The sequence below is a fragment of the Papilio xuthus genome, unplaced genomic scaffold, assembly GCF_000836235.2.
Source record: "Papilio xuthus unplaced genomic scaffold, Pxut_1.1 DF825783.1, whole genome shotgun sequence".
NCBI classification, from domain to species: domain Eukaryota; kingdom Metazoa; phylum Arthropoda; class Insecta; order Lepidoptera; family Papilionidae; genus Papilio; species Papilio xuthus.
The window spans coordinates 3589036-3616490 of NW_013532866.1; the positions used below are offsets into that span (position 1 = coordinate 3589036).

The 27455-nt window shown below is 34.6% G+C and overlaps 1 protein-coding gene across 6 annotated transcripts in view; it reads left to right on the plus strand.

The window, feature by feature from the left end:
- Nucleotides 1-26407, plus strand: part of LOC106125778 (uncharacterized) — a 36384-nt gene extending 9977 nt beyond the window's left edge. For 2 of the 6 annotated variants that reach the window (XM_013323121.1, XM_013323122.1), the window contains exons 2-20: nucleotides 1557-2464; nucleotides 13966-14058; nucleotides 14783-14886; nucleotides 15520-15669; nucleotides 15862-15988; nucleotides 16161-16275; nucleotides 16665-16782; nucleotides 17591-17680; nucleotides 17890-18013; nucleotides 18342-18471; nucleotides 18963-19066; nucleotides 19385-19405; nucleotides 19884-20096; nucleotides 20470-20558; nucleotides 21270-21367; nucleotides 21954-22041; nucleotides 23049-23261; nucleotides 23894-24046; nucleotides 26098-26407. In XM_013323121.1, coding sequence (XP_013178575.1) covers nucleotides 1847-2464; nucleotides 13966-14058; nucleotides 14783-14886; nucleotides 15520-15669; nucleotides 15862-15988; nucleotides 16161-16275; nucleotides 16665-16782; nucleotides 17591-17680; nucleotides 17890-18013; nucleotides 18342-18471; nucleotides 18963-19066; nucleotides 19385-19405; nucleotides 19884-20096; nucleotides 20470-20558; nucleotides 21270-21367; nucleotides 21954-22041; nucleotides 23049-23261; nucleotides 23894-24046; nucleotides 26098-26146 — 2697 coding nt within the window. In that variant the 5' untranslated portion in view covers nucleotides 1557-1846 and the 3' untranslated portion in view covers nucleotides 26147-26407. Of the gene's footprint in view, nucleotides 1-1556; nucleotides 2465-13965; nucleotides 14059-14782; nucleotides 14887-15519; nucleotides 15670-15861; nucleotides 15989-16160; nucleotides 16276-16664; nucleotides 16783-17590; nucleotides 17681-17889; nucleotides 18014-18341; nucleotides 18472-18962; nucleotides 19067-19384; nucleotides 19406-19883; nucleotides 20097-20469; nucleotides 20559-21269; nucleotides 21368-21953; nucleotides 22042-23048; nucleotides 23262-23893; nucleotides 24047-25247; nucleotides 25319-26097 lie in introns of those variants that run through there. The other 4 variants (XM_013323125.1, XM_013323124.1, XM_013323126.1 and 1 more) reach the window with 4 other exon arrangements.
- Nucleotides 26408-27455: the final 1048 nt, after the last annotated feature.

Genomic DNA, 27455 nt, shown 5'->3' on the forward strand with positions numbered 1-27455 from the left:
TAAGATGTGTATTAAAAAAAATTTCACATGGTAACCTAAAAAGAAAATGACTCACAAAAAAAATCTTATTCGTCTTCTAGACTATTAACACGTTCAATACTATTATGTTTCGTATGTAACGCCAGACTTGTCAGCAGGGAATGTGTTAACAAAAATGTTAATAGGTTACGTTTAATTTAAATATAATTCGAAACACATCGATACATCGCAGACGTATCGAAATGTGTAAAATTTTGTAAATAATGTAGTTTTCTATTGCACATTACATTTATATAGTTATCTCGAGTTTAAAAGATTGAGAGGGATTTCAATATGTTTTTTTGTAATAGCGCTTCGGCAATGAATACCAACGACTATACGCATTGTAACAAGGCAAACTCATTTTATAAATTTTTATCATTGCACGGAAAATATTTTACGACGTTCCATTTTACGGTTTAAACAATCAGAAAATTGTTTCTGTGTTTATTGTTAAAAATTTAACTTCAGTTTCAATTTAATATTATTTTATTACCATTCTAACCTAGTCTGCTTACAGATTTTTTTTATATTATTTAAAAGCTAAAATTCTTTTTTTTATCTATTCTTATCGATACGTAATTGACTCTTTTTACAAAAAAAATCGAATATATATTTTTTTGCTATTCCGTCTATGTAACAATATTAGATCGATATGTTAAAAGGAAAATTAGTGTCTACAGAAAAATTCCTATACAAAAGTAAAGCAAGCTCTACACTGTTCTGAATTATTAATAAGTAATCGATATAATGGTCTGCAATTGTTCTAGGTCTATACTATAAGGCAGTGCTTCCCCAACTTATTTATCTACTGCCCACTATGAGAATAAATATTTTTTTAGCGCCCCCATATTTTCACATATTTAAAAACCACTATAACTTCAAATTAAATTAATTACTTATTGTGACCTATATATGTATATTAACGGAGAATTCTAAAGGAAACTTTTACTATAACCCGCAACTTGAGACCTGCAGCGCCCACAAGGGGGCGTTATCGCCCACTTTGGGAAAGACTGATATAAGGTTAAACCTACTTATATCTTACTCCTTACTAATATTATGGATGCGAATGCCAGCGTCACTAACTCAGGGGCACTTAATTTGAAATCTGTAGATCCTGGGTTCGAACCACGCCGCAATGTGTTTTTCGATTTACTTATGTACATTTATCCGCCGTCCTTGAGGTGAAGGAAAACATCGTCATGAGACCAGAACATATCTGAGAAGGAATCCAAAGATATGTGTGAAGTCAAAACCACTCGGCCAACGTGGTTAACTATGGCCTAGTCACCCCTTAGGGTAGGCTCCTAGACCCTCAGTGGGAACGTATAGTGATCTGATGGTGATGAATGTTTGTTAATATGGTCCTTTAAGTTATTAAAGACATGAGTAAGTGATCTTATTAGCATAAAAGACAAGGAGAAAATCTATGAGAACTTTACTCTACACTTTTTCGATATTTTTTGTACTCGTTTGCATTTGTTTTAATGCCAGTTACTTATTGATTCTTATGAAATTATTATTTTTTGTTACAGAGCTTCGAAGCATGGATTTGAAGTATTGAAGTGACACGACACCACGGATTGAATACAGTTCGAAACCGCGACCAAATACGAACGAACGAAATATAAAGATTAATTACAAAATAACCAACAAATATAATGCGTTCATTTTCATATTCATATTAATTCAAAATAATAAAAGAATTAATAATTGAAATAAAATACAGATTATGCGTTAATTTTGAACGCATCTGTAATTAGAAAAGGAAAGAGCGAGATAGAGAGCTGCGTCCCAAAATAGTGCATTCGGAAATAGATAAAAAATGTCGGGCTCAGTAAGTGAGGGCGAGGCGGCGGGGACGGACGTGTCATGGTGGCGGAAACCATGGAAAACTATGGCTGACCTCGCGGAAGCCGTCGACGATCTCATATGCAGTTTCGATTACATGGACACAGCTATGGACAATCTAGTCATGTTAATATTTATCTGGATAGTGTTTTCTATCATCTTATTAGGTGTCGCCAAATGGGCGTACGGGAAATTCGGTGGTGCGAAGCCGGCAGAGGTTGATAAAGTGACGAAACCGATCGACGATGTCAAAAAGTCGACAGCGAACGAAATCATAACAAGTTCTGATAGTGTTTTAGCAACGAGTGCTAAAGTTAAGAGTGGATCCTTTAAACCAGCTAAGACCAGTTTTGTGCCGGCGACTCCGCCAAACAAGAAGCGATTGGGACGTATGTCACCTGGCCCTGAACAGTTAAACATAAAGAAGCATCAGAGTATCATAGTGCCGACTTGCACAGGCCCAGATCCAGTCAGCGTCACCTGGGTCAACGAATTGTTGACGTGGTTATATAACGATCTTGTTATTGTGAATGAACTTGTGCAACAATGGATTATTTCTATGAACGAGTTTTCCAAGAAATCCGTGGAAGAGGTAAGATATTTTTATTTTCGTTCTACCTTCACGATTTCATCGGCCATCTACATAACTTTGACCAGTGCTAAACTTATAAATTTTGAATTAAAATAATTATTTTACCGAAGCTAAGCAGTAGGCAAATGCCACGTGGTATACGAATCTATAAATATTTACCTAACAACGAATTTTATTTTTGTACATACTATAATAACAATAACGGTCACTTTTAAAAAGATACTCAATTTTGATTTCCGAACGCAAATACTTTTGACATTTGGCAGCTGTCAATCGATGGCGGGAATATAGCCATTGGTCGAAAACAAACTTGATTGCATTTCTTCGGGGAAAAAAATAATATATTCGTATTAAAATGACCGAAAAATAAAACGATTGTGGAATATGTACCATATGTCGTCGTAATAAAAGCTTTTATCGAACGCGGTAAAATTTAAATTAATTCGTACAGATTAATAGGTCAGGAGAAATAAAAATAAAATGGTTCAAGAACGATTTGCATATTACTGGCTGTTTACAAGCGGATAAAGGTAATAAAATGACGTAAGATATAATCATGTCTAACCGTGGATTTACACTGCGGAAATCTTTGCATAGATGGATGTCACCGTTGATTTCGTTGAAATTAGGCGTAGAGTAGAGACATAGTCTGGAAGAACACATAGGACTAATAAGTAAGTTTTTTTTTAATTACGAGCGAACGCACTTGCGGGCGACAGCCAGTACTCATATAAGAGTTGTCGAGTTTCTTTTTCTACTAAAAGTATTGGATGGGTCGTTTACGGTACTAATTGCAGATAGCAACTCTATAAATCTCGAAAACAATTTAATAGTACTATACTGATGACTAACAGTCGGTTTTCACTGATAATAGCACATGTATCTCTGATGTTTAAAGGAAAATAGTGTATAAAATGATAATAATTTCTTTGACCTTGAGAAAGTAGTTGGCCGAGTTGGCCTCAACAACGACATTGTTTACCAAGCCATATAAATTGCATGACGCATTTTATGCAACTACAATCTACTATCAATATTATAATACTACTATCTTAATAATTACATCTATGTTATAATCATTGAAAACATCGTGATGCTGCACATATCTGAGAAGAAATTCAAAGATATGTGTGAAGTCAACCCGCACTTGGCCAGCGTGGTTGACTATAGCCTAATCACCCTTAACTTAGGGTAGGCTCCGAGTCCCTCGGTGGGGACGTATAGTGAGCTGATGATGATGATTAAAAATTTAACTTAAAGCTTTAGTATTTAAAGATAAAATCACTCTTGTCGTCGGCATCCCGTCACACCAAATGTTTGCCAAAACGAATAAATAAATGTGTAGATAAATGTATGTTTCTTATAAGAAAAAGGGTGGGAAGGGAAAGAGGACTAAATTAGGCCTCCGGGACGCACACTCATCGGACTGTACTTGGAATTGCTTCCACTTGACGCCTGTCTTCTGTGTGGTCGTGGTATTTCACCGGACGAGCCGGGCCAATTCGTGCGAAGATGTTAAAGCGGGCTCTATCACTGTTATATATACAGCGTGTTGCATTTTTTAGTTATCGACCTGGCTCTACACCATTACCTGTTTTATTTTAGAACATGCTGTATATTATAAGAGGTATCGTAAAAGCACCTTTGGTGACCCCATTATTTTGTGAGGCAGAAACATAATAAATTTCATACTTTGTAGACGTAGAGATTGTTATTGCAAAGGTTATACCTGTAATAAAATTCACCCTCGAAACTTTGTTATTTTATTACTCCCTAGTTAGATTTTGTCTGGCTGGATTTTTAACTTGTTTCGTTCCAATGAATCGGACATAACAGAACATCAAATCATTATAATTATATTATCTTCTTACTAATATTAATAATAATAATAATAAAGCCATTTATTTCCTTACAGATAAATCATACAATAAAATTTATAACTACTTTTTTTTTTTTTTTTAACTATCTGTAGGAACCCCTGTTCGGGTAAAGGCCTCCTCCAAAGATGCCCAATTTTCTCTATCTCGAGGCACGTGTGTCCAGGTAGTGCCGCCTACTTTCTTTAATTCATCATCCCATCGTGTAATCGGTCTTCCTATTCCTCTTCTTCCTTGCGGTCCCTTCCATAAAGTATTACTAATATTATAAATGCGAATGTTTAGATGGATGGATGTTTGAAGGCATCTCCGGAACGGCAGTACGGATTTAAATGAAATTGGGCATACATGTAGAACATGGAAGAACACATAGGCTACTTATTATGTTTTTTTTTTAATTCCGCGTGTACGGAGTCGCGGGTGACAGCTAGTGTTGAAGATAACAAAAAGAGACTAATATAAAGAAATGAAACAAAAAAGCTACAAAATCAAAAACTTAAATTACAAAAAAAATTACTGAAATTCTATCAACACTCGTAGTGTATTTATTCCTAAATCTGTACTTATGAACTTCCTTAGTGTCCAATTAATTCGGTAATTAAAGAATCTTAACATTACTGGAATTAATTTTGATTTCTGTCCGCCCTGTTACGACATAGCGTGAGTCACGACCTCACCCGTCCTACAGTAGCTTGACTGATTCTCGTATTTATAGGCGTGATAGTTAAACTGCGATATCAGACTTTTTATGAAATGTCGGTATACGAACTTAATTTATTTTTGTATAAGCAACTAATTTACTAACTAATCCAATTTAGTATCCAGGTAAATAGGATTAAGTTGTTTTAAATAAAAGAACACTATTTTCGACTTAAAACCGCTATCGTATTAAGATAATGCATATATCTTATTTCCGCTATTATCAAACTGATAAAGACGGAGATATTAAAAAATAAACAAACAGAATCGTATTTTTTATCACTAATAAAATGTTAGTCATTTTGTATTTTGACCATTTTTGAATACTAACTACAACACAATTTTGGCCTCAGTCATAGTGTGTCATCACAGATTACGTCAGACATGACGTCAGCGACTTAGAATCAATGAATTTTGTACTATTTTATTCTATTAGAATTTCTTTTATATGTGAAATAGAAGATTTTTACTTAACTGGGTTATGTTTATCATTAATTAAATTGATTTATTCTTTAATGGCTAGAAATTGGTCATTAGTTAAGAAATTATCTTGGTTTGGATTCTATCTTCGATATGGATCGATTATTGGATTCGACATTTAAGCACTAATTACAATAGATTTAAGACTAGCCGTATGTATTTTCCAGTGCTTGTATGAATACTAGAGTCAGTTAAAAGTTAAGTGATATTATAAAAGGAAAGATTTGATCGTTTGTTAGGCTCCGAAACTACTAAACAGTTACATTCTACCCGGTTGTTATAAATCTTTATATATATAATTCTTCTGTGAGTGTGTATGTCACTGAACTTATCTCAAACGAGTGGACCGATTTTGATGAAATTTTTTGTGTGTGTTCAAGGGGATCTGGGAATGGTTTAGATTCACAATTTTGTCCGCTGGACAATGTTTTTTTGATTAATTTTTAATTTATTAGTAGTTGTTGATTTTGGAATGTTTTACATTGGATCCGACAGACGGCGCTACCATCGCAGTGTCAAATTTTAAATAATATTCGAATTAAAGACGTGTAGACAGGACAACGTCTGTCGGGTCCGCTAGTCTTATATATAAAAATCAATTGTTGTTTGTTAGTGTCGCTAAAATTCGAGCACTGCTGAACGGATTTATCTTATCTTGATCTTAAAATGTTTGTGAAAGTCTAGAAAAGGTTTAAAAGTCGAGTAAAATTCGAATACTTGCCGGGAAAACCCTTTAGGATTTTTTTTTATCCTGCGCGGACGGAGTCGCGGGTGACAGCTAGTTAATATTTCTTTTAAATGGCCGAGATTTTTTTTTAATTTCGCATAAACGACGTCGCTGGCAATCACTAGTAGAGAATTATTATAAAATTTTTCATTGACTTCTTTTAACTTTTCATGGTAGAGATTTCACTTGAGTTTTCTCTTGCTGGTTTATCTGGTCAGATTATATATGTTATATTTTGGTTATCACTTGATATATGTCATATATCTTGAATCTTATCATTTGGTTTATATTTGAAGAAGTAATCTTAAGAGATCGATGCGAAGTATTCAGTTTTTTTTTTTTTAAATCAAACGTAATTTTATGCGGTTGGATCTCGTTAGAATTGTGCAATTATGACCACACAGAAGACAGGCGAGAAGAATAATTTGACGATTAATTTCGCGTTTTATCTGATAAGTGTCCTGTGTTGATATCCAAATTTAAGTCCCTTTCCCCTTTCTAACCTTTATGGGTTCCGTACCTCGAAAGGAAAAAAAACGGAACCCTTATAGGATCACTTTTTTGCACTTTTTCTCAGGAACACGTGCAGGTATCAAGCTAGAATTGATATAAGATACTCAGATCTGCTGTCCATTGGTGCTGTGAAAGAATCAAACTTCTAAGCCAACGCAATCAAAAGATACGGCCGTTTTTTATTAAACATGCGAAGGGGGAGTTTAATTTCGTTGCATCAGAAATGCTTCTATGTCTTTTCTCGCGCCTAAATAAGTATAAATCCAACACTATTACAAAACGCTACACTCGAGAAACGAATAAATGGGGTCATAATAGGGTTGTCACCCTGTTTGCCGTTCGGGCAAATAAAGGATGAAAGGTTGGCGAAGGTTTTCGTCATGTTGTAAACCTGTTTTTTTAAATAATTATTTTTATAAGCATTCGAAATAAATTCTGATTTAGTCGAATTCACGGCTATTTGTACAGATATTTTTAACCTTCATAATAAAGCTTTTGGTGCTTTTATACGCATTTTTTTGTCAACTAAAGAGTTCAGGGTTGTTTAGTCACTAGTTGTTTTTTTACAGTCAGTTTTTATGTGTAGTTTTATCGGGAGTTAGCAACCCTAGGTGTTTCGGAAGTGATGGTGGCTTCAAGAATTCCGTAAGCCGACCCTTAGAGAACGGGAATATAGGTCGAATGCTTCCTCACCAAAATAGAACCGCACCGAGTATTTACTTTATTACGTGGATATTTATTAATATGGTTGTAAAATTAATTTAGTATAAACTCATTATGCGCTATATATTATATACAGATTATATATTCAACATGACAAATAACTTAACGATAATTTCATGATAATTAAAGTAGTCGAAAAAATATAAGTACGGTAATTTACAGAACGTCAATTGACCTTTAAAATGTCATTAAAAAATTTAGATCTTTTAACCTCGCCTTGTCAAAGAGTTGACGCCGCGTTGTCGCATGAACGCGTGAATAACCCGTGGATCACTAATAGCCGGACGGCTTTGTCAGTGGCACTAGAAGATGGCCATTTAGGGGGCATTAGGGGGTAAAATTCCACATAACCTTCTTCCCCAGGAGCAGGATATCTTTGTTAAGATTCCCTCCTTCCAATACCAAAAAAACTGACGTAAAAACTATCGACGTTCATTATGATTTAATTCTGCTTAAGGAAATAAAGACCTATTAGATACTAGCTGTGCCCGCGACTTCGTCTGTGTGAAATACTGTCTTCGGGTGCCATACAAACGTTCATCTACATTTCCATCCTCACTTTCAACCCCTAACAACTCTTTTTCAGGTTCTGGATTATATGTAGGTACCAAAATTAATTTAAATCGGTTCAGTAGTTTCTGCGTGAAAGGACAGACAGACATACTACTGCATTTATAATATTAATAAGAATTGCACGAGTAATGCATGACGTCATCGTAGATGTATAACAACTGATCATGTCAGAGCAAAGGTCGACATTAATTTGCAAGTTCAAATCTAAAGTGAAGATGTAATTGTTATTCGTTCTGCGGTGACATAGGTGTGGTACCATAAGTACAAAATCATAGTGTAGATAGAGACCAGATCACAGGCCTTTATAAATGGACTAGCAGTCGCCCGCGACTCTGTCCGCGCGGAATTAAAAAAAACTTTTGGTCGCAGCGTAATGCTACATATCCTGAAGTCTTTCTCTACAAATGGACTAGCTAACAAAAAAGAATTTTTCAAATCGGATCAAATTCCTGAGTTTGTTTAAAAGCACTAAGCTTTTAAACAAACTCTTCCGCTTTATAATATTAGTATAGATGAAGTTTTTTTTTATATCATAAGGTGGCAAATAAACGAAATAGCGAAGTGACCGTTGCCCATAGACATACGCAATTGCATATGCGTTGCCTACCTTTAATCGACGGAGGAGAGAATGCATAGAAAGAAAATATCTTCTCTTTCCATACATCCTCTCATCCGAAAAGTTCACTTCCGCTTTCCATCCTTTCCTTATAACAAAGAGGGTGGGAAGGGAAAGAGGACTAAATTAGGCCTCCGGGACGCACACTCATCAGACTGTACTTGGAATTGCTTCCACTTCACGTGTGTCTTCTGTGTGGTCCTGGTATTTCACCGGCCGAGCCGGGACAATTCGCGCGAAGATGTTAAAGCGGGCTCTACCATTGTAAAGATATGGCTTGACAGTTAATATTAACATACCAAGCTTAGCAACCGCAACCGTTAACGCCAAAATGATGGAAAAAATCAAATAAGCACAAAATATTACTGTTTAAAGCCTGTCTATATGGTCAATGATATTACCAAAGATTTTAGGACACCTACTTTTTTTTAATTCGAGATACCATATTATTTAACCGAGTCAAACAAAAATATTTTATACTACATTTTAGGCCTTTACTTAAATGTAATCATTTTATTACAAGTTTGTTTCGTATACGTTATTTTCTCAGCATTGTTTCTATACAATGGACAAACGGATAAACTGAGAATGTTTTTGTATAAATATGATTATAATTAAGCAATTATATGACAACGAAACTTGTTAATTGTGAGAACAAACAGAATACAGATAAAAAATGCAGACGAATTCATAACCTACCTCTATTTGAAGTCGGCTAAAAACATGCAACATTTTTGTGAAAAATTAGTAGATTAATCTTACTGCCTTCCAAGTTTATTTATTACTAGAATACTTTAAATGCCAATGTTTAGATGTATAGACGGATTTTTGTTAGAAGGTATCTTGAGAACGGCATCACGGATCTTGATGAAATTTGGCATACATATAGAACATAGTCTGGAAGAATACATTTGTTTTATATCATAAGATGGCAAACGAGCGAGCGGCGACCTGAAATCGCTGAAATAGCGAAATGACCGTTGCCCATAGACATACGCAATTGCATATGCGTTGCCTACCTTTAATCGACGGAGGAGAGAATGCACAGAAAGAAAATATCTTCCCTTTCCATGCATCCTCTCATACGGAAAGTCTACTTCTTATTCCCATCCTTTCCTTATAAAGAAAAGGATGGTAAGGGAAAGAGGACAAATTAGGCCTCCGGGACGCACACTCATCAGACGAAACGTGGAATTGCTTCCACTTGACGCTTGTCTTCTGTGTGGTCGTGGTATTTCACCGGGCGAGCCGGGCCGATTCGTGCGAAGATGTTAAAGCGGGCTCTACCACTGTTGAAAAACATAGGCTACTTATTAAGATTATTTACAGACGACAGCTAGTATACTATATTTATGACTTGATTTTTTAATTTCATGCAGAAACTGTTTCGGGCAACTGTTATTGTTCTCTATTTGTGTTTTAAATTGAATAAATATTTCATATCAGCCCCTAATACGAATAGAATAGCAAAGTTGACAGTTGGGGAAGACAAAGTGGCAAATTGCCAGCTAGTTGCCAGTTCGTGAGATCCAGAGGTTATTGGCAGACGAAATAATCGAACTATTAATTCTATATATATCAACAGTCTACAACTGTCCGTCAGTTCACAACCTGGAAATTGAACGTGGTTTTTAGGTTGTTAACATTAATATTGATTTTATTATAATTATTGTATTAGCGATGTGACCCAATTTTGTATGTAAATATAAATCTTATATATAAAATTCTCGTGTCACAATTTTCGTTCCCATACTCCTCCGAAACGGCTTGACCGATCCTCATGAAATTTTGTGAGCATATTGAGTAGGTCTGAGAATCGGCCAACATCTATTTTTAATCCCGCGCGGACGGAGTCGCGGTCGACAGCTAGTTTACATATAAAATCTTACTTCTTACTAATACGAAAGTTTATAATGATGGATGTTTGTTAGAAAATATGTCTGGAACAGTTCAACGGATGTTAATTAAATTTGGAATAGATGTAGAACATAGTCTGGAACAACACACAGGCTACTTTAACTTATTTAATTCAGCGGACAGAGTCGCTGGCTAATAAATAAATATAAGTTACTAACTTAGATCCCTCTATAGGGTAGGAGCACCAGTTTTTGGTCCTCCAGATGCATATATAGGGTAGGTGCACCAATTTTTGGTCCTACAGATGCAAATATAGGGTAGGTGCACCAGTTTTTGATCCTCTAGATGCATCTATAGGGTAGGTGAACCAGTTTTTGGTCCTCTAGATGCATCTATAGGGTAGGTGAACCAGTTTTTGGTCCTCTAGATGCATCTATAGGGTAGGTGAACCAGTTTTTGGTCCGCTTGATCGATCTTTCGTCCGTCATTTCAAATCACTGTCTTCCTAATTTAATATTATGTTACTCTTCACGCAATCTATTCATCTCTACATAGGCTTTCCACTATCGATGTATCCAGTCACTATCCTCTATTTAACTGTAATGCTGACTTCGAAATTGTTAGAGTACTCAAACTTAGCCCACAAGGTTACCGACATGTGTCTTATGAAATCGACTACCATTGATGCGATAGTTATATTTGCTTAACTTTGACCAATATATTGAAAGCTCTCGCTAAACAGTTGGATTAACCCTTAATTTGACGAAATTTTTGTAGCAAAAAAAACTGTTTTTTTTAGTAAAGTTATACTTACTTAATTTTCTCTAATCTAGTTCAGTAGATTTTTTTTAATTAGTTGTTCGTCACACTGGACACCATCGAATTAAGGGTTAAGGGCCCGATATAAAAGTTAGTTATTTTGGAAATGGCGCGCATTGTAAAGAGGATCCTTTTAGTTGCAGCCACTGGTTTCTTGAGGCATGTGATTTTGAAGCTGGTGGTGCACTATTTTTATATACTAGCCGTCACCCGCGACTCCATCCACAAGGAATCAAAAAGAAACTTAATTATCAGGCTATGCGTTCTTTCAGACTATGTTCTACATCTATGTCTCTCAGCGAGGTTCATTCAGCTGTTTTGGAGATATCTTTTAACAAACATCCATCTAGCAAAATATTTATAATATTAGTAAGAATCGGAATATTTTACACTACTACAAATATTAGGAATCACTAATGTTACTAATCCTGGTTGCGCAACATCCGAGAGTGGACAGGGGTTGCGAGTGCCGCCCAAATTTTTCGCCTTGCAAGAGACAAAGAAAAATATGGAGAACTGATCGCCAACCTTCGCTAGTCGGAGAGGCACCTCAAGAAGAAGAATGTTATAATTTTTAGTAGAATAGTTTTCTCAAAATAATAACAATTTCCTACAAAACCACTGAATTCATATACATAAAGTATTAAAACCCTACAAACCAGGACTTACCCGATTGTAGAAAGGGACAAAATGATTATATAATATCAGTGCGAAAGAGACAACCTAATCCAGACATTGAACGGAACAGGGAAATGGCGGCAGCCAGTCTGTCGCCTGTAAGTCTGTACAGTTATGGAAATTTATTTCCTACCCATTACTGAATTTTGTCGCGAACATTTCAGAACGTATAGTGCGACAAACTTATCACGGCCCGTAAATGTGCGTTTAGTTCTGTTGAAAAATATGTAAAATGCAGACATTAAGACATAGAAAATGACATTTAAAACCTGACAAGACGTGTATATTACTATAAGGGAACGTACCCATACTACGTGACCCGTTTAGGGAGCGAGGGGGTGGCTCAGGTTTTTACCACGTGGTCATTAGTTGTTAGTTTTCATAATACATAATTGACTAGTAATATAAGTATGCATGCAGTCTTATGCTATAAAGACGATTATGTTTGTGAAATGATTAAAAATTATGAATTACTACGTAAAAACTAAACTAAGGGGTCTTCGCATGTACTACGAGTGGTCACCGATGGGAGGGAGGGGTCGAAAAAACTACAAAAATAGGTCACGTAGTATGGGCATGTTCCCTAAGGATCTTGTGACTGTTTTATCATATTAACAGGAGGGCGCTAGTGAGCTTATTTTGTATAATTTATGTCGGATAACGTTGTCGATCTATATTTGTCATAGCAACACATGTTTAGTCACATCTCTTTGTTGATAGTTTGCTGTTCTATTATTCGATAAGCAGCAAGGCAATGTGGGCAGCCAATTTAATTCTTTAACTATATATTTACCGTAGTGTGTGTGTGACATTTCTATGAAATGTTGCCAGTTTACGTAACCAAACGAAACGGTATAAAAGCTACTGGGAAAATATAATTTATTTACGATTTTTTTGTTTTTGTAAGCGTCTATACAAGGAATGTATTATTTATTAATGTTTACGTATACGCATGTAAAGTTAACTACCGTTTAATTCTCCTACAAGAATAATTAATATTCACCCCTAGAAAAAAAAAACAATTACCTTATAATTTTAGGGGCATGAACTGAAAGCTATAAAGTCGTGAATTCAAATATGATACTGCTTAATACCCTTACTATGAATCTCCACTTTAAATACGTAACAAAGTTATGTTATTTCTTATTCTCATTAACAATATTTTTACTGCTCTGAAAAATTTTGTTACTAATCATCATCTCCCTAGCTTTATGCCAATCACGTAGAGTCGGCGCACGAGGTTTTATAAAACCTTAATCATCATTATCAGCTCACTATACGTCCCCACCGAGGGGCTCACAGCCTTCCATAATTTAAGGGGGTAGGGGTGGCTAGGCCATAGTCAACCACGCTGGCCAAGTGCGGGTTGGTTGACTTCACACATATCTTTCAATTCGGTGGCTCAGGGGTCAAGCCCTTGACTTGCAATCTGCAGGTCCTGGGTTCGAATCCCGCCATGTACCAATGTGTTTTTCGATTTCCGATTTACATATGTACATTTATCCGACGTTCTTACGGTGAAGGAAAACATCGTGATGCAACCTGCACATATCTGAGAAGAAAACCTTAATGTTTTAGCTTAATTTATACATGTCGCCTGTCTCTCGCCAATCCTATTTGGAATTAATAAATTAAAAATAGTTCAAAAAATTAAACGTGAGATACATATTGGTAAATAATAACGATATATTCTTTTGAGACCATTTGGTCCACCATTTGCCACGATCCTTACACATCTTTCACACATACACATCCATACAAGAAGGGTCCTTCAAGAAGCGAGCGTATCTTTTTAAAGGCCAGCAACGCATCTGCGGTTCCTCTGGTATTGCTCATGTCCATGGGCGTCGTTAAACACATCGGTGTTCCCGCTGTTCCTTTGCCCCCTTCTGTTATAAAAAAAAAACAATAACGAATAATTTTCTTTATTTAATTTCAGCATGGAATCGGTGTGGAGTTAGTAAGAGCATTGGACAGCCATCCTCCAAACATCTCTAATGTATTCTGCGAATGCGATTCAAAGGATGATGTGGTGAGTTACGACATTCTTTAGAAATAAATAATAATGTAAGCAAATCTATCTTTGGGAAGAATAAGACGAAGTTGGCAGGTCGTTTTTGGCGCAGTTAAATATCGTACTTCTCACCATAATCTCCAAGTTGGGGTTCGATTCTCGTCATGTATCAATGTATAATATTTTTCGATACAACCTAAAAAAATGTGTGAAGATATTCATAATGTTAGGATGAAAATCCGACACTGCCGGTGTATCGGCGCAACACTAGCTTGACTTGGTAACGAAAACGCGCCGTTCGCGCTAAATTATTCTAACTAATAACGTCTTAAAATAGATATATGTAAAGTCAATCATGTAATAGTCAGCTTGTTTGACTATGGTGTACTTTGACTTAGAGTTGACTAGACATGTCAGTTTATAGTACAATATTTGATACTAAATGGGATGTGAATTAAATTCCTCGTCTGTATTTACGATTTTGAACAGTTCAAAGTGCGTACAACAACTTCCTGCAATCACAGCCAATTGTTTGTTCCGCTGTGAACATATTTGATGTTCTATTTGATAACGGAAGAGTTTTGACTGCAGAAATACATGTAACGAAACATATTTATCTCTCTCATTCTCTTTATAACAAAATGAGATAGCTTGATGTTTTTATACAAGTATTGTGAATGTGGAAATGTAACATGGACATTCTATTCTTTTTCTATCGAATTCGTTTGTTTTTTTTTTTCAGACTATAACATGTGATTGCGAAGCGACACCCGCTTTCCAACTTAAAGCATTCAGCCAACGTGGTGAAAAGGTGGAGGTGTCGCATTACCGCGTCAACGTCAACAGGTATACTTCTAGAATATTCTATCATTTAACATTATAATAGATTGTTTAGTTGCAATTTAAAACTAATTTACTAATCTTACTAATATAATAAATGCGAATATTTGGATGGATGGATCGTTGATCACCTCGGTGTTCCTGCCGCTCGTTTCTCTTATAAAAAATGGATGTTTGTTTGAAGGTATAACAAGAACGGCTGAACGGATCTCGATGAAATTTACTATACATATAAAATATGTTCTAGGAGAGCACATAGGCTACTTATTAAGTTTTTTTTAATCACGCGGACGTAGTCGCGAGCGACAGCTAGTATATAATAAAGCAAAAGTTTGGATGTTTGTTATCACGTAAATCCAGAACGGTAGTTCCGTTCTGGATCATGGCAACGGTATAGATTTGTTCCGCCATCTTGAAAATTGCAGCGACTTGTCTTACTACGATCTTAAGAATTAGGTAGCCTGCTAGTGGTAGTGACTGCTTTTGGCGTCTAAGGAACATGTTACTTTACCGTGTGTACGAAGGATCTAAAACTCATAAACAAGACTATGCCTAGAATTTGTCATTCCTCTATATTACGTCTTTGGATCGATACAAAGTTTACTTATCCATTTTTCACTACATAACAAATGTCTGCAGGTTCCGTGCCCGTTTGAACATTGTATGCGTGACGGATAAACTGACAGGCGATCTGAAATGTGACGGCTGGCCCGAAGTAAAGGTTGCCCTCGCACCAGTCGGCCCGCTTAGACCTAATGCCACTGAGAATAATCTGCAGCAGACAATCAGGTCAGTGCAATACAGAATATTAATATAAGACCTAATTTAATGTCGTTATCTCACTTTTTTCATAGAGAGTAAAAGAGACAACAGTAAATTTTAACAGAACATGGATAATATACTTATTTAGTATATATAGATATCAGTATAACAAGTTACTCAATTGATTTATAAATAAAAAAGTATTTGTATTGACTATAGCGACATAGTTGTTGCTGCGCTCCGCAACACTCACTTGCCGTTCAACCTCGCTCCGCACCCGACGTGTCCGCGGTTGCGCAGACATGTCGACAACGCGCCGCGTCTGCCGCTGCATTATGATTCTATGGTACTTAAAATAAAATATAATTCTATTAACATGATTTTTTTATGTGAAATTTAAAAGATAAAAGAAAGTATTTAATATTATTATTTAGTATTCTTTGGCGCTTAAATGTTTGCTTGTTTGCAGCTCTTTTAATTATATACGTATTTTATTTATTAAATATAAATAATTTCAGTTACAACAAGACAGACAGATGTACACCTCAACACCAAACACGACGGCGGGAACAATACAACTATTGGGTGATAAAAGGTTACTCGTCAAAGTTGTCGCGGCTAAAGATATAGGAGGTAAGAAAAAAAGTTTTTTTTTCTACCTCATTTCTTAAAAAATTTAGTTTTTATAGTATTTTATAGTTAATTAATAGTTATTCTTTATTATGCATCTCCAAAAATAGGTTAAAAAAAGTTTTTTTTTTCAACCACGCTGGCCAAGTGCAGGTCGGTTGACTTCATACATATCTTTGAATTTCTTCTCGGATATGTGCAAGCTGCATCACGATGTTTTCCTTCACCGTAAGATCGTCGGATAAATATACATATGTTAATTGGAAATTGAAAAACACATTGGTACATGACGAGATTCGAACCCAGGACCTGCAGCTTGCAAGTCAAGTGCTTAACCCCTGAGCCGACTCGACTTTCGCTTACCAAGGTCATAATATGTATATACATTGTAGGTAAGACAGGTTGCGTGGCTCCATATTGCGTGGTGGAAATGGATGAACCTCCTCAGAGGAACCAGACAGCCTTCAAGAAGGACTCAACCTCGCCGCAGTGGGAGGAGCATTTCCTATTGTATGTAGTCATTCAAACCAATCATCATTCCATTCATTCGTTTATTATAACGTGGGTTTCTGAGGCAAAAAAATATTGTTATCTATATTTTGTCAAAGATGACAGATATGTTTTATACAGAGATGGTCTCGGAAACCCACAGATTACACACATTTATCTGTGCCAGTGAGGCGCTGATATCACGGATAGTCGTTAGAGATATATAAAAACCAGTCAAAGACTACAAGGACATATAAAAAAACATAAGACAGCTACAGTATAAAAAAGACACTTATTGTCATTCACAAGAGGGGCGCTAGTGAGCTTTTACAACTTAATAAGTTTTCCTAAATATGATAGATATTTACAGAATTATCAACGTAATATTACCATATATAACAGTGGTAGAGCCCGCTTTAATATCTTCGCACGAATTTTCCCGGCTCTCCCGGTGAAATACCACGACCATACAGAATACAGGCCTCAAGTGGAAGCAATTCCGCGTTTCGTCTGATGAGTGTGCGTCCCGTAGGCCTAATTTAGTCCTCTTTCCCTTCCCCTTTTTCTTATAAGGAAAGGATGTGAAGTGGAAGTGGACTTTCCGGATGAGAGGATGGATGGGAAGGGAAAATATTTTCTTTCTGTGCATCCTCTCCTCCGTCGATTAAAGGTAGGCAACGCATATGCAATTGCGTATATCTATGGGCAGCGGTCGCTTCGCTATTTCAGCGATTCCAGGTGGCCGCTCGCTCGTTTGCCACCTTATGATATAATATAAAAAAAAAATAGTTGTTCATGTATTTTTTTATTTTACATATGTATGTTGTAGCGATCTATCCCCGCAAACAGCAGAGCTTCTGTTCGAAGTGTACGACCGTATCGGACCACCTTCACCTGGGGGCGCCACCTCTCAGCACAGGTATGTCTTAAACCAGTTGGACAGATATTAAAATATAAAGGGCTGACTAACCTTATATAAGACAATTTTAATTATGAATGTGATAATAACATCGGTAAGGAAGTAAAAAATTTATTCCATGCAACAAATAATTATGAAGGAAGTGAAGAAAAGACTGAAGATGGAACAATAAGATAAGGTCTGATGACGGTCAAATTCCTCGTGTTCAGGTTCCTGGGTCTAGGTCTGGTAGGCATTGACGAGCTGCTGGCCGCGCCCTCACAGCGCCAGCAGATCGCGCTGCAGACTCGCCCCATGGAGGAGCACGACGTCAGCGGCACCCTTACTGTGGAGGTACGTACACCTAGGACTAAGTCTAGATTACCCTAAGTCTGACTTTATAGAACAGCCCTATGGAGTACCACCGAAACTCTGGTCTTCTATTTAATTATGGGAAGTATTTAAAAAATACCCTCGCTTTTTCGCGGTAAGACAGAGTTATCTGAGATTTCAACTCACTAAAAATCCATTGATAGCTATCCTCAAGGGCGATCGTGAGGGTCCTGAAATGCAAAGCACCGCATAACCCATGGAAGGCCTATGTCTGGGTCTAGATTGACAAGTCCAGGTCAATGCTTCTACGTAAAAATGCGATTTTATAGTCAAGTTTAAATATTTTCAGTTCCTGTTTATAGAGGGCGCTGATATACCAGACTTGGGCTCAAAGCCGCTAAAGATCAAGGAAAGTTTGCGCACTCTGTCGCCACATGGACAACTCACCACTACCACCAAGACCACCTTCCAGCAGAATGGTGGGTAGTTTTAAAATTAATAAAACATATATACCAATTGTAGCCAAATACAAGGGAAAAAAATGGTTAAAATATTTTTTTTGTTTAAAATTATCTTTAGTAACTTTTAACTAGCAACACTGAATGAATTAGTGCCATGTGTCACTTGACATGCACAAAATAATTGTATTAGCAAGGAAAATCTGCACTAAGGGTATATTTAAGTACGCTTAATTACGGCAGTTGATTTAAAATAACGTTTAAATACATAATATTAACATACTAGCAGCCGCACGCGACACCGTCAGCGTGAAAAAAAAAGTTAAAAAGCCTATGTGTTCTTCCTATGTTCTACATCTATGCCAAATATAATCAAGATCGGTTTATTCTGTTTAAAAATTCACATTTATAATATTAGTAAGATTATAAAATAATTTATATGTTATTAATACAACAAATTCTGTCGTAGTATTTAAATATTTAAAAAAATCTTTTCTATGTCTTATTTCCAGGTCAAAATAATACCCAACTAACGGAATCAGCGCTAAGGGAATTAGAACTGAGTCCCACAAGCGCCGCCAACAAATCTACCCTCATCATACACTCTGTGCAACGGGTAATATACACATCTCTTTCACTCATATACGATTTGTCACATCCCCTCTCACTTCCACATTTGACAGGTGACAATAGTTTTGTAGATTGACTTGTTACGTCAGTTAATGTTGCCAGGTTAATTTTCTACCAAATTGGTAGTTTTTTTTTGGTCATTTGCAAAACTATTTAAACTTGATTTGCCCAACCTCTTGTATTTTAACATGCATTTACTTGAGTGAAAATATTTATTTATATATTTACTTTGTATATAAATCGAAGTAAATTGGTTTTCTTCCATTGTGCCTGACGCATGCGTTTGGTCCCAACGAAAATGTAGGAGCCGACGAAGTCGATAAAGGTGAGAATTGCATGATTATTTTATACATAATATATACGTTCAACATTAAAAGCTTTAAAGACATTTTAGCGATAATGACCGTTAAAGCTAGACATTTTGCATTCATTTCATCTGTCAAAGCTTAATGCTTAACAGATAATTAATTTTTTAAATTTTACATAATGTTGCCATATGCAAAAACATGTTTACCAAGCATGTATGTTGTGATTGGTTATTACTAAGTTTAGATTTTTTTCCCTGTTTCAAATTTTCCGGGAGTTATTTTGAAATTTTTGTAGAAACAGAAAAAAAATATTCACCTTATTTCATGTCATTTAGCGTTTTATTTTTAAATCTGGCACAAAAAAATCATGTATCAGATTTCTTTTTTAAACCATAATTGCATACTTATCTTTGAAGTTTGCTTGTTTTTATCAAAATAACTCTCAAAATTCCGGAATGCTGTGTTATACTAACTCAAAATACCTTCACGAAAAAGGTGGAATTAACGGAATCTGGAAAATTCATCGAAGTCGAAAGGGATGCTGCGGAATTGGATCGAAACGTTGAGAAAATCGAAAAGGGGGTAGCCAGTGATGTACAAAAAATAACATCAAGTCCTAATCAGTCTCCGGGAAAAAGTGTCAGGATAAAAGAAAATGGTGCCAAAGAAAATGGCGCGAAAGCAAATGGGGATACTGAGCCATCAAAGGTTTTTTTTGCTTGATTTTTTGCGCTTTTTTCGATTAAACTTGAAACTTAATTTGCACATTTAACTCCATTCCTTCTTCCATTCATTTATCTTATGTTGCCCGAATGAGTTTCAGTGTTGCACGTTCAATGTCAAAATGTTTTTTGTGAAAAATGTGTTTTATCTATGAACATAAAAAAATCTACGTAATCTTTAAGTAATTATTACAATATTTACTAAAATAATTATTGATAAATTTGAACTAATAATAAATTCCGCAAACAAAAAAACAAAATTAGACAAATTGTATTGACTGTTAAACGTCAAATTGTTTTGACAGATCAGTGTTGTCATATAATAATTATAAAAGTTACCGTCGATTTTTTAATTACAGCAAGGCGATTACGTAAACAATCAAGACAATCCGCCGGAGCCTGCGCCGAGGAAACGTAGAAGAGATTTCTTTGGTACTATAAAGAGAAGGTAATTAGTCATAGACAATTTGCTATCGTACTAATATTATATCTTTAAATGAGCAATTCTTGTATATATTATATATAATTGGAATCTCGGAATCGGCTCCAACGATTTTCATAAAATTTAGTATATAAGAGGTTCCAGGGGCAATGAATCTATCTAGCTAGGAATCATTTTTAGAAAATGTCATTTTATTCGTGTTTTATCGATAATTAAACATAAACTTAACTTTTTCTATCGGTAAGATCGAAAAATATTATTCATATTTCATCATTTTATTAGTAATTCGTACTTAAATATAATTACCAAAGAACACATTTAAAAAAAATACCGAGCAAAGTTTGGTCATCCAGGTACTATTATATTGTGAAAGCTTAGATGGACGGATTAATGTTTTAATTACAATGAGGCGAATATGTTTTAAATTGTCACTGATATAGATTACTGATTGATTCCATATTAACCGTCAAAATAGTAACCACTTTTCTTTGTTTTACTAATATTATAAATGCAAATGTATGGATGTATGAAAGGTTAATTGGATGGAACAAGTTAATTATAATTAAAGTCTTTAATTGTTCAAGAAAATATCATAATCCATTAAAATTAAAATATTGTGAAAACTGAGGGTTTGTTTTGTCGAAATATTCGTATAAAAACTTTTTGGTCATATCTGTCAGTATGTTTCGTGGACCATAGACAATGTGTTATTTCCAGACTGGGTCGTTCCCGCACTCGCGGTCAGTCTCTGGACCTGCAGGACTCCGACGTCGACCAGAAACTGCGCAGCGTCAGCGCTGAGAGAAATACACACGGTCAGCATAAATACATACATACATTATCATACAAAGTCCATCCACATGTATTCTTCATTCACGTCAAATTCCTCAAATGGCCATTCCAACATTTTGACTTTTGTAGTCTTCTATATATATATATAAAAATAAATTGCTGTTCGTTAGTCACGCAAAAACTCGAGAACGGCTGAAAGGATTTATCTTATCTTGGCCTTGAAATGTTAGTATCGGTCTGGGAATGGTTTAAAAGGTGAAAAAAAATTCGAACAGTTGCCAGGAAAACCCTTTCAGAACCTTTTTTTTAATCCCGCGCGTACGGAGTCGCGGGCGACAGCTGAAAAAATGTATAATACAATAAGGTCTAATGTCACAAAAAGTATTTCAACGAAAATTTATTGGAAATCACGAAGTCTAGTATATGTAATTTGTCTATGGTTAAAATATTTTGATTGAATTTCGATATATTCTACGTTTTTACTAAAAATCTAACTACTGAATAATTTATTTGCTTATACCTAGTATTTTTCAACACATAAAGTATTTTTTTTAAACTCATAACCTCAAAATGTTTGATTCTATTTACTAAATGATATATTTATTCCAGATAAAGTGTTAGCACTGCCCAATAGAAACGTTTACTCAGCGGGCGCGTCTCCCGCACAATCTGGAGATGAATCTAGAACTTCTCGAAGGTATGTCATACATTTTACATTTTCTTTTCATCCATTAATGTTGCAATATTGTCTTTGTCTGTCTTAGCTCACCCAGAGTCATTGGTCATTAAGATGTTAAGTTTACGTCAATAATACAATAAGGCAGGCATTTAATAACTGACTACGGTTAGTAATTTTTTAGGATTTTTGAATGGCAACACTAAAATGGTTACCATAGACAATGATATTTTCTACCATTTAATTTTTAGTAAGAAATTTAAAAGTAACAGTCATATAAAAGTGCATAAATTAATTATAATAGTTTTTGAATTAATGCGTGTAATAATTAGTAGTAAAATATATTAAAATTGGCTATTTTTGCGCAAAATTAATCTCGGTAAAGGCATGGCAAGACCACATTATGCTTAAAAATATTATAAAACTGCTTAATATAATACAAAAAGAAATAAACAACACAAATTAAATTGACAAATTAGTTTGAGCTTTATCGAAATATGCTTTTTTGCTTTGTAGAAAACTATTTGGAATATTTTAGTATAAAAAATATCTAATCTTGTAATTATTTTGCTTTTTTACTAAAATTATAGTAACTTAATTATATAGTAGGTCTTTAATAAAAAGGCTAAGCTTTTTAAATAATAATGCAGTCTTGCCAATATAATAAAATAAATGTATCGTCCATGAGGTAATAAAGCGGTAACACCGGCACTAATTGTGATTTTCTTTCTTTTTTCCATCTGGCAACACTCATGCGCGGGGGTAACGCACTCTGCAATCTGGTAACATTGGTTTTTCATACTAATTGTTTTATATATATGTGCTGGAATGGAAATGCTATTTATATCTTACTGTTTCTTTCTCCTACATTTTAAATGGTTTTTATTTCACTGCTTGAACTTTTTCATTACTATCATTTCAAATTTAATTGTTTTTTTTTCGATTTTTTATCAATAATAATACCTTTTTTTCCAACTGTCATATTATCCCGCCATTTTTATACTTTTGACAAATAATTAATAACTAAGGTCGTCTCTTAGCGAAGTGTCCGGATTTAGCACAGCATCCGCAAGGACGTTTATCCACGAAGCGTCCACTTTGGTATTGGAAACTATTGAGGCGGGAATCAAGAAGCACTATTTAGTGCCATTGACAATCGCACAAAGATCAAGATGGCGGCGGAAGGGTGTGAAACTGCACATTTATAACGAGCACACCTTTATCGCTAAACATCTTAGCGGGTGAGTAATATTTTTATTAATTTCCTTACGAAATATTTAATTTGCCATGTCCCGTTGTATGCGCCATTTTGATTTTTTCGATATTTCAATTAAATTTCTAATTTAAGATGATTTACCGAGACAGTTAAATCGATGAGGTTAAATTGGAAACATAGTTTCTCATGTTTATAATATTCTGAATACACAGACCAAATTATGAAGCACTGAAAGAAGACGATGGCTATCTTACTTCTTACTAATATTATAAATGCGAATGTTTAGATGGATGGATGTTTTAAGGTATCTTCAGAAAGGCTGAACGAATCTCCATGAAATTTGGCATACATTTTTTTAGACATTATTAGTTAGAATCTTTTGTCGCGAATGGCGCGCTTTCGTTACAAAGTCAAGTGTCAGAATGATTAGGGAGAGGACAGACATTCGACATTCTAGTAAAGCTAGTGTTGCCAGTACACCGGCACTGTGTCGGATTTTCTTCCTAACGGTATAGAGCATCTGAAAGAACACATAGACTACTAATGTTTTTTTAAATACCGCACGGATGGAGTCGCGGGCGACAGTTAGCTGTACAAGACAATTCATTAATTCGCTTGCACACTTCGTTCATTCACTCGTTCACTTCGTTGATGTAGCGGCACAGTGTGCGAGGTGTGCGGCAAGACGGTGGCGCGGCGTCTCGGCAAGCAGGGGTACGAGTGCCGCGACTGTGCAATGCGCTGTCATAAGCACTGCCATGTGAAGGTCGCCACCACATGCCCCAACTCCACCGTACACAATATGGAGCTGTAAGTCAAATTTCTACTGTCCATTCTACAACTTCATTATCTCTGTGTTCAATTTATAGCTATATCTAGGTCTGCCAGCTCTGTTTGTTACTACAAATTACGTGGTTTTAAAGGTTCTTAGACGGCTCTAAACTCTATGGCTCAGCGTAAAAACAGACTAGATTCTAGTTTATTCTAGTAGAATTTATTGTGGACACTGTAATACCTTTATCCTAACAGTCTGGGTTAATTTAGATCGAATTGATTAGCTATCTGCTTTCCACTATGTATTTATATTTTCTTTCATACCATATTCATCTAGCGGTAGATTATTTTCATTAGAATATTGACTGATGTAAGCTTAGTATATAGTTTGTTTTTTATTTATTACCTTCCACGTAGTTATATTCTTAAATTAGTAGCACTGCATGTAGAAGAACTCAGAAAGAACTAGCAATTATATTAAGGTTTATCCAATTTAAATAAGAAGCGTGTTAAAAAATCCTGCTTTATTCTAGAGAAAATCTACTATTTTTCAATATTTTTTCACACTTGCAACATATTTCAACTACACTAGCGCCAAAAGTGCAGAAACCAAATTTAACTTGTTTAATTTACCGTAGGTTTCTGACCAAAATCTCTGTATAAATATCGTCCCTGTCATTTGACAAAACAGAGCTAATAATATATTTTAAACTGATTTTTTTTTCGTTTTAGAAATCTTAGGTTAATAAATCTATGTAGTACATTTGCTAAATATAATTATGAATTTCATTGCTATTTGCTTACCTGTATTTTTATTTTCAACGCTGCCAAGGTCCCATTCCCATAGCTTTGGAAATGGAAGGTACTTAGTTTTTAATATTAATCAAATCTCGTGTTGTGATTGGTCCTTAAAAATGTTGCCATTAATTAAAAATAATCACTTTTAGTAGTTTTTCGTTAAATATAAAAATTGTATTCGTTCTTTTTTTATTAATAAACCAAATTACTTTTAATAAATGTTGCTTAACTGTATTTTCATAAAATACGATTAAATATTGTTTTCAATTTCACGCATCATATTGAAGCTTGTCGCCATTAAATGTCATTGCCATGTCATCGCGCACGCTATAAATTACAGATTAAAAATAAATTTTATTATCTGTATAGAACCATAAAGATATAGATTATATATTGTTTATTGGCTATTATTAATTTATATTTAATATAATTATTTTAGATCCATGCTCCCCGTGCTAAGCGAATAGTCAAGATATGCGAGAAGACTGCAAGAAAAATACAAAAAAAAATAAAAAAAAAAACAAGCTTCGTTCAGGTCCTTTAAATCAAATAAAGTTTGTAGTCGCGATGTTATTCTTGATTTGGCTTTCGTTTTAGTTGTGATTTGCATGAAATTAAGTTCTTTTTGCAATTTTTATTCACACAAAAATATTTATTTCCATAAACAGAGAAAATCAAATTACACTGTCTTATTAAAAGTGCACTTAACTTGCAATCTGCAGGTCCTGGGTTCGAATCCCGCCATGTACCAATGTGTTTTTCGATTTACGATTTACATATGTACATTTATCCGACATTTTTACGATGAAGGAAAACATCGTGATGCAACCTGCACATATCTGAAAAGAAATTCAAAGATATGTGTGAAGTCAACCAACCTGCACTTGGCCAGCTTGGTTGACTATGGCCTAATCACCCTTAACTTAGGGTAGGCTCCGAGCCCTTAGGTGGGGACGTATAGTGAGCTGATGATGATGATGATAAGAAGTGTAATGATAATTAACTCATAAACTAAAATTTAATATGCATCTTTATATGAAGGTGTAGAATCATAGCAAAGGTCCCCCTTTTCTAGAATGTTGAAGAGTCTTATGTGTATTTTTTTAAACTACCTACTAAAATCTTTTGTGAATTGATTATGCACGTCAGTTTGTTTGTTTTGATATGTTTTTTCCCTTGCAGTTATGCTTTCTCGTGTAACCTTTTGTTTTTTTTAGGTAATTTTTGCTTCTGTGGTGTATGTATGAAAAAAATATTCGTAAGAAATAAAAGCATATTTTTGTTTTCAGGGCTTACATCTCGTCTCCATATACGGACAAGAATCTAAGAATGTTGTGAACTCTCTAAATGTGGGTTTCCACTGTTTATAACATTGTCTCATTCTCTTTGAAGAAATTAGACAGTATTAATACTAATTTAACGGCAGTGGAAATCCACAGAATCGCTTTCAAGCACAAATATACAAGCTGTCTACTTAAATTATTTAAATCAAATAATATATACAAGTCTTAATAAGTACAATAATTATGTACGTTTAATATTTACAAAATATATAGGCTTTTTTTTACAAATATTGTAACTCGAATATGAAATAAGATTTAAATCTTTCGATTATTAATTTTTTTTTATGATTTGGTTTAAAAATGTACAAATATGACCATTACTATTATTTAATTGCTATAATTTAACTGTATTTACCGATTTTTCGAATATTCATAGAAAAATAATTTCTTTTATATATTTTTTGTGAAATAAATATCGATTGATTTAAATCTTTGTTATAAATTTAGTATTTAAGAGTTAAAAAGTAGATGTTTCCCAAAATTCATCCCTTTTACATTATTAAATTAATCCGCTTCTGAAAAAATTGTTAGATTAGGTTAGAAAACGCTAGAGCCCGCCAACACAACAGTTACCATTTTTTTCTACCAAAGTCTACCACAGCGAATATATTTCTACACAAATATACCGCTACCTCAAATCTCAAGGTTACGACAATATTGAATATTATTTAATTATTATAGTTACCAATAAAATTTATGTTGTTTATGCACAAATTATATTTATAAATTCGTTAGAACGTCGACAATTCGGTATGTTTTACGTCAGATTTAAACAAAAATCACGTTTTTCATGACTAAAAAGTTTTATAACTTTAAAACTGAGTATAAATCTCACGTAAAATATAGTTTTTGTCTATGGTTTATTATAATTCAGATATAATTAGTATTTAAGTGCTTCGCACATGTGATGTCTGTTTAAACGTGCAATAAGTTTAACTGAATAAAATCACTTACGCTTGAAGCTTTGAATACTATAATAGATTTAAATGACACGGCCATACTTACCAGTGACCACCTAATTTTGAAATAAATATTGGTTGTTTGAGATCATTTATTTGTTATGTATCTATGTACGTTTTGTACTAAAATCTACCAATTTGGTAATTTTACAATTACCTGGCAACACTGATCCATAACTGTCAAGTCTATGGAAAATTGCAAATATTTAGTACAGAATGTCTATAGTTTCTATTTTCAGAATAATTTTTTTTAATGTTATGTTGTATAGACGTTGTTTGTGTTACAAAAAATAATTTGTACTATTTTATTGTTATAAAAATTTACGTGGTTAAGTCCGAATAAAG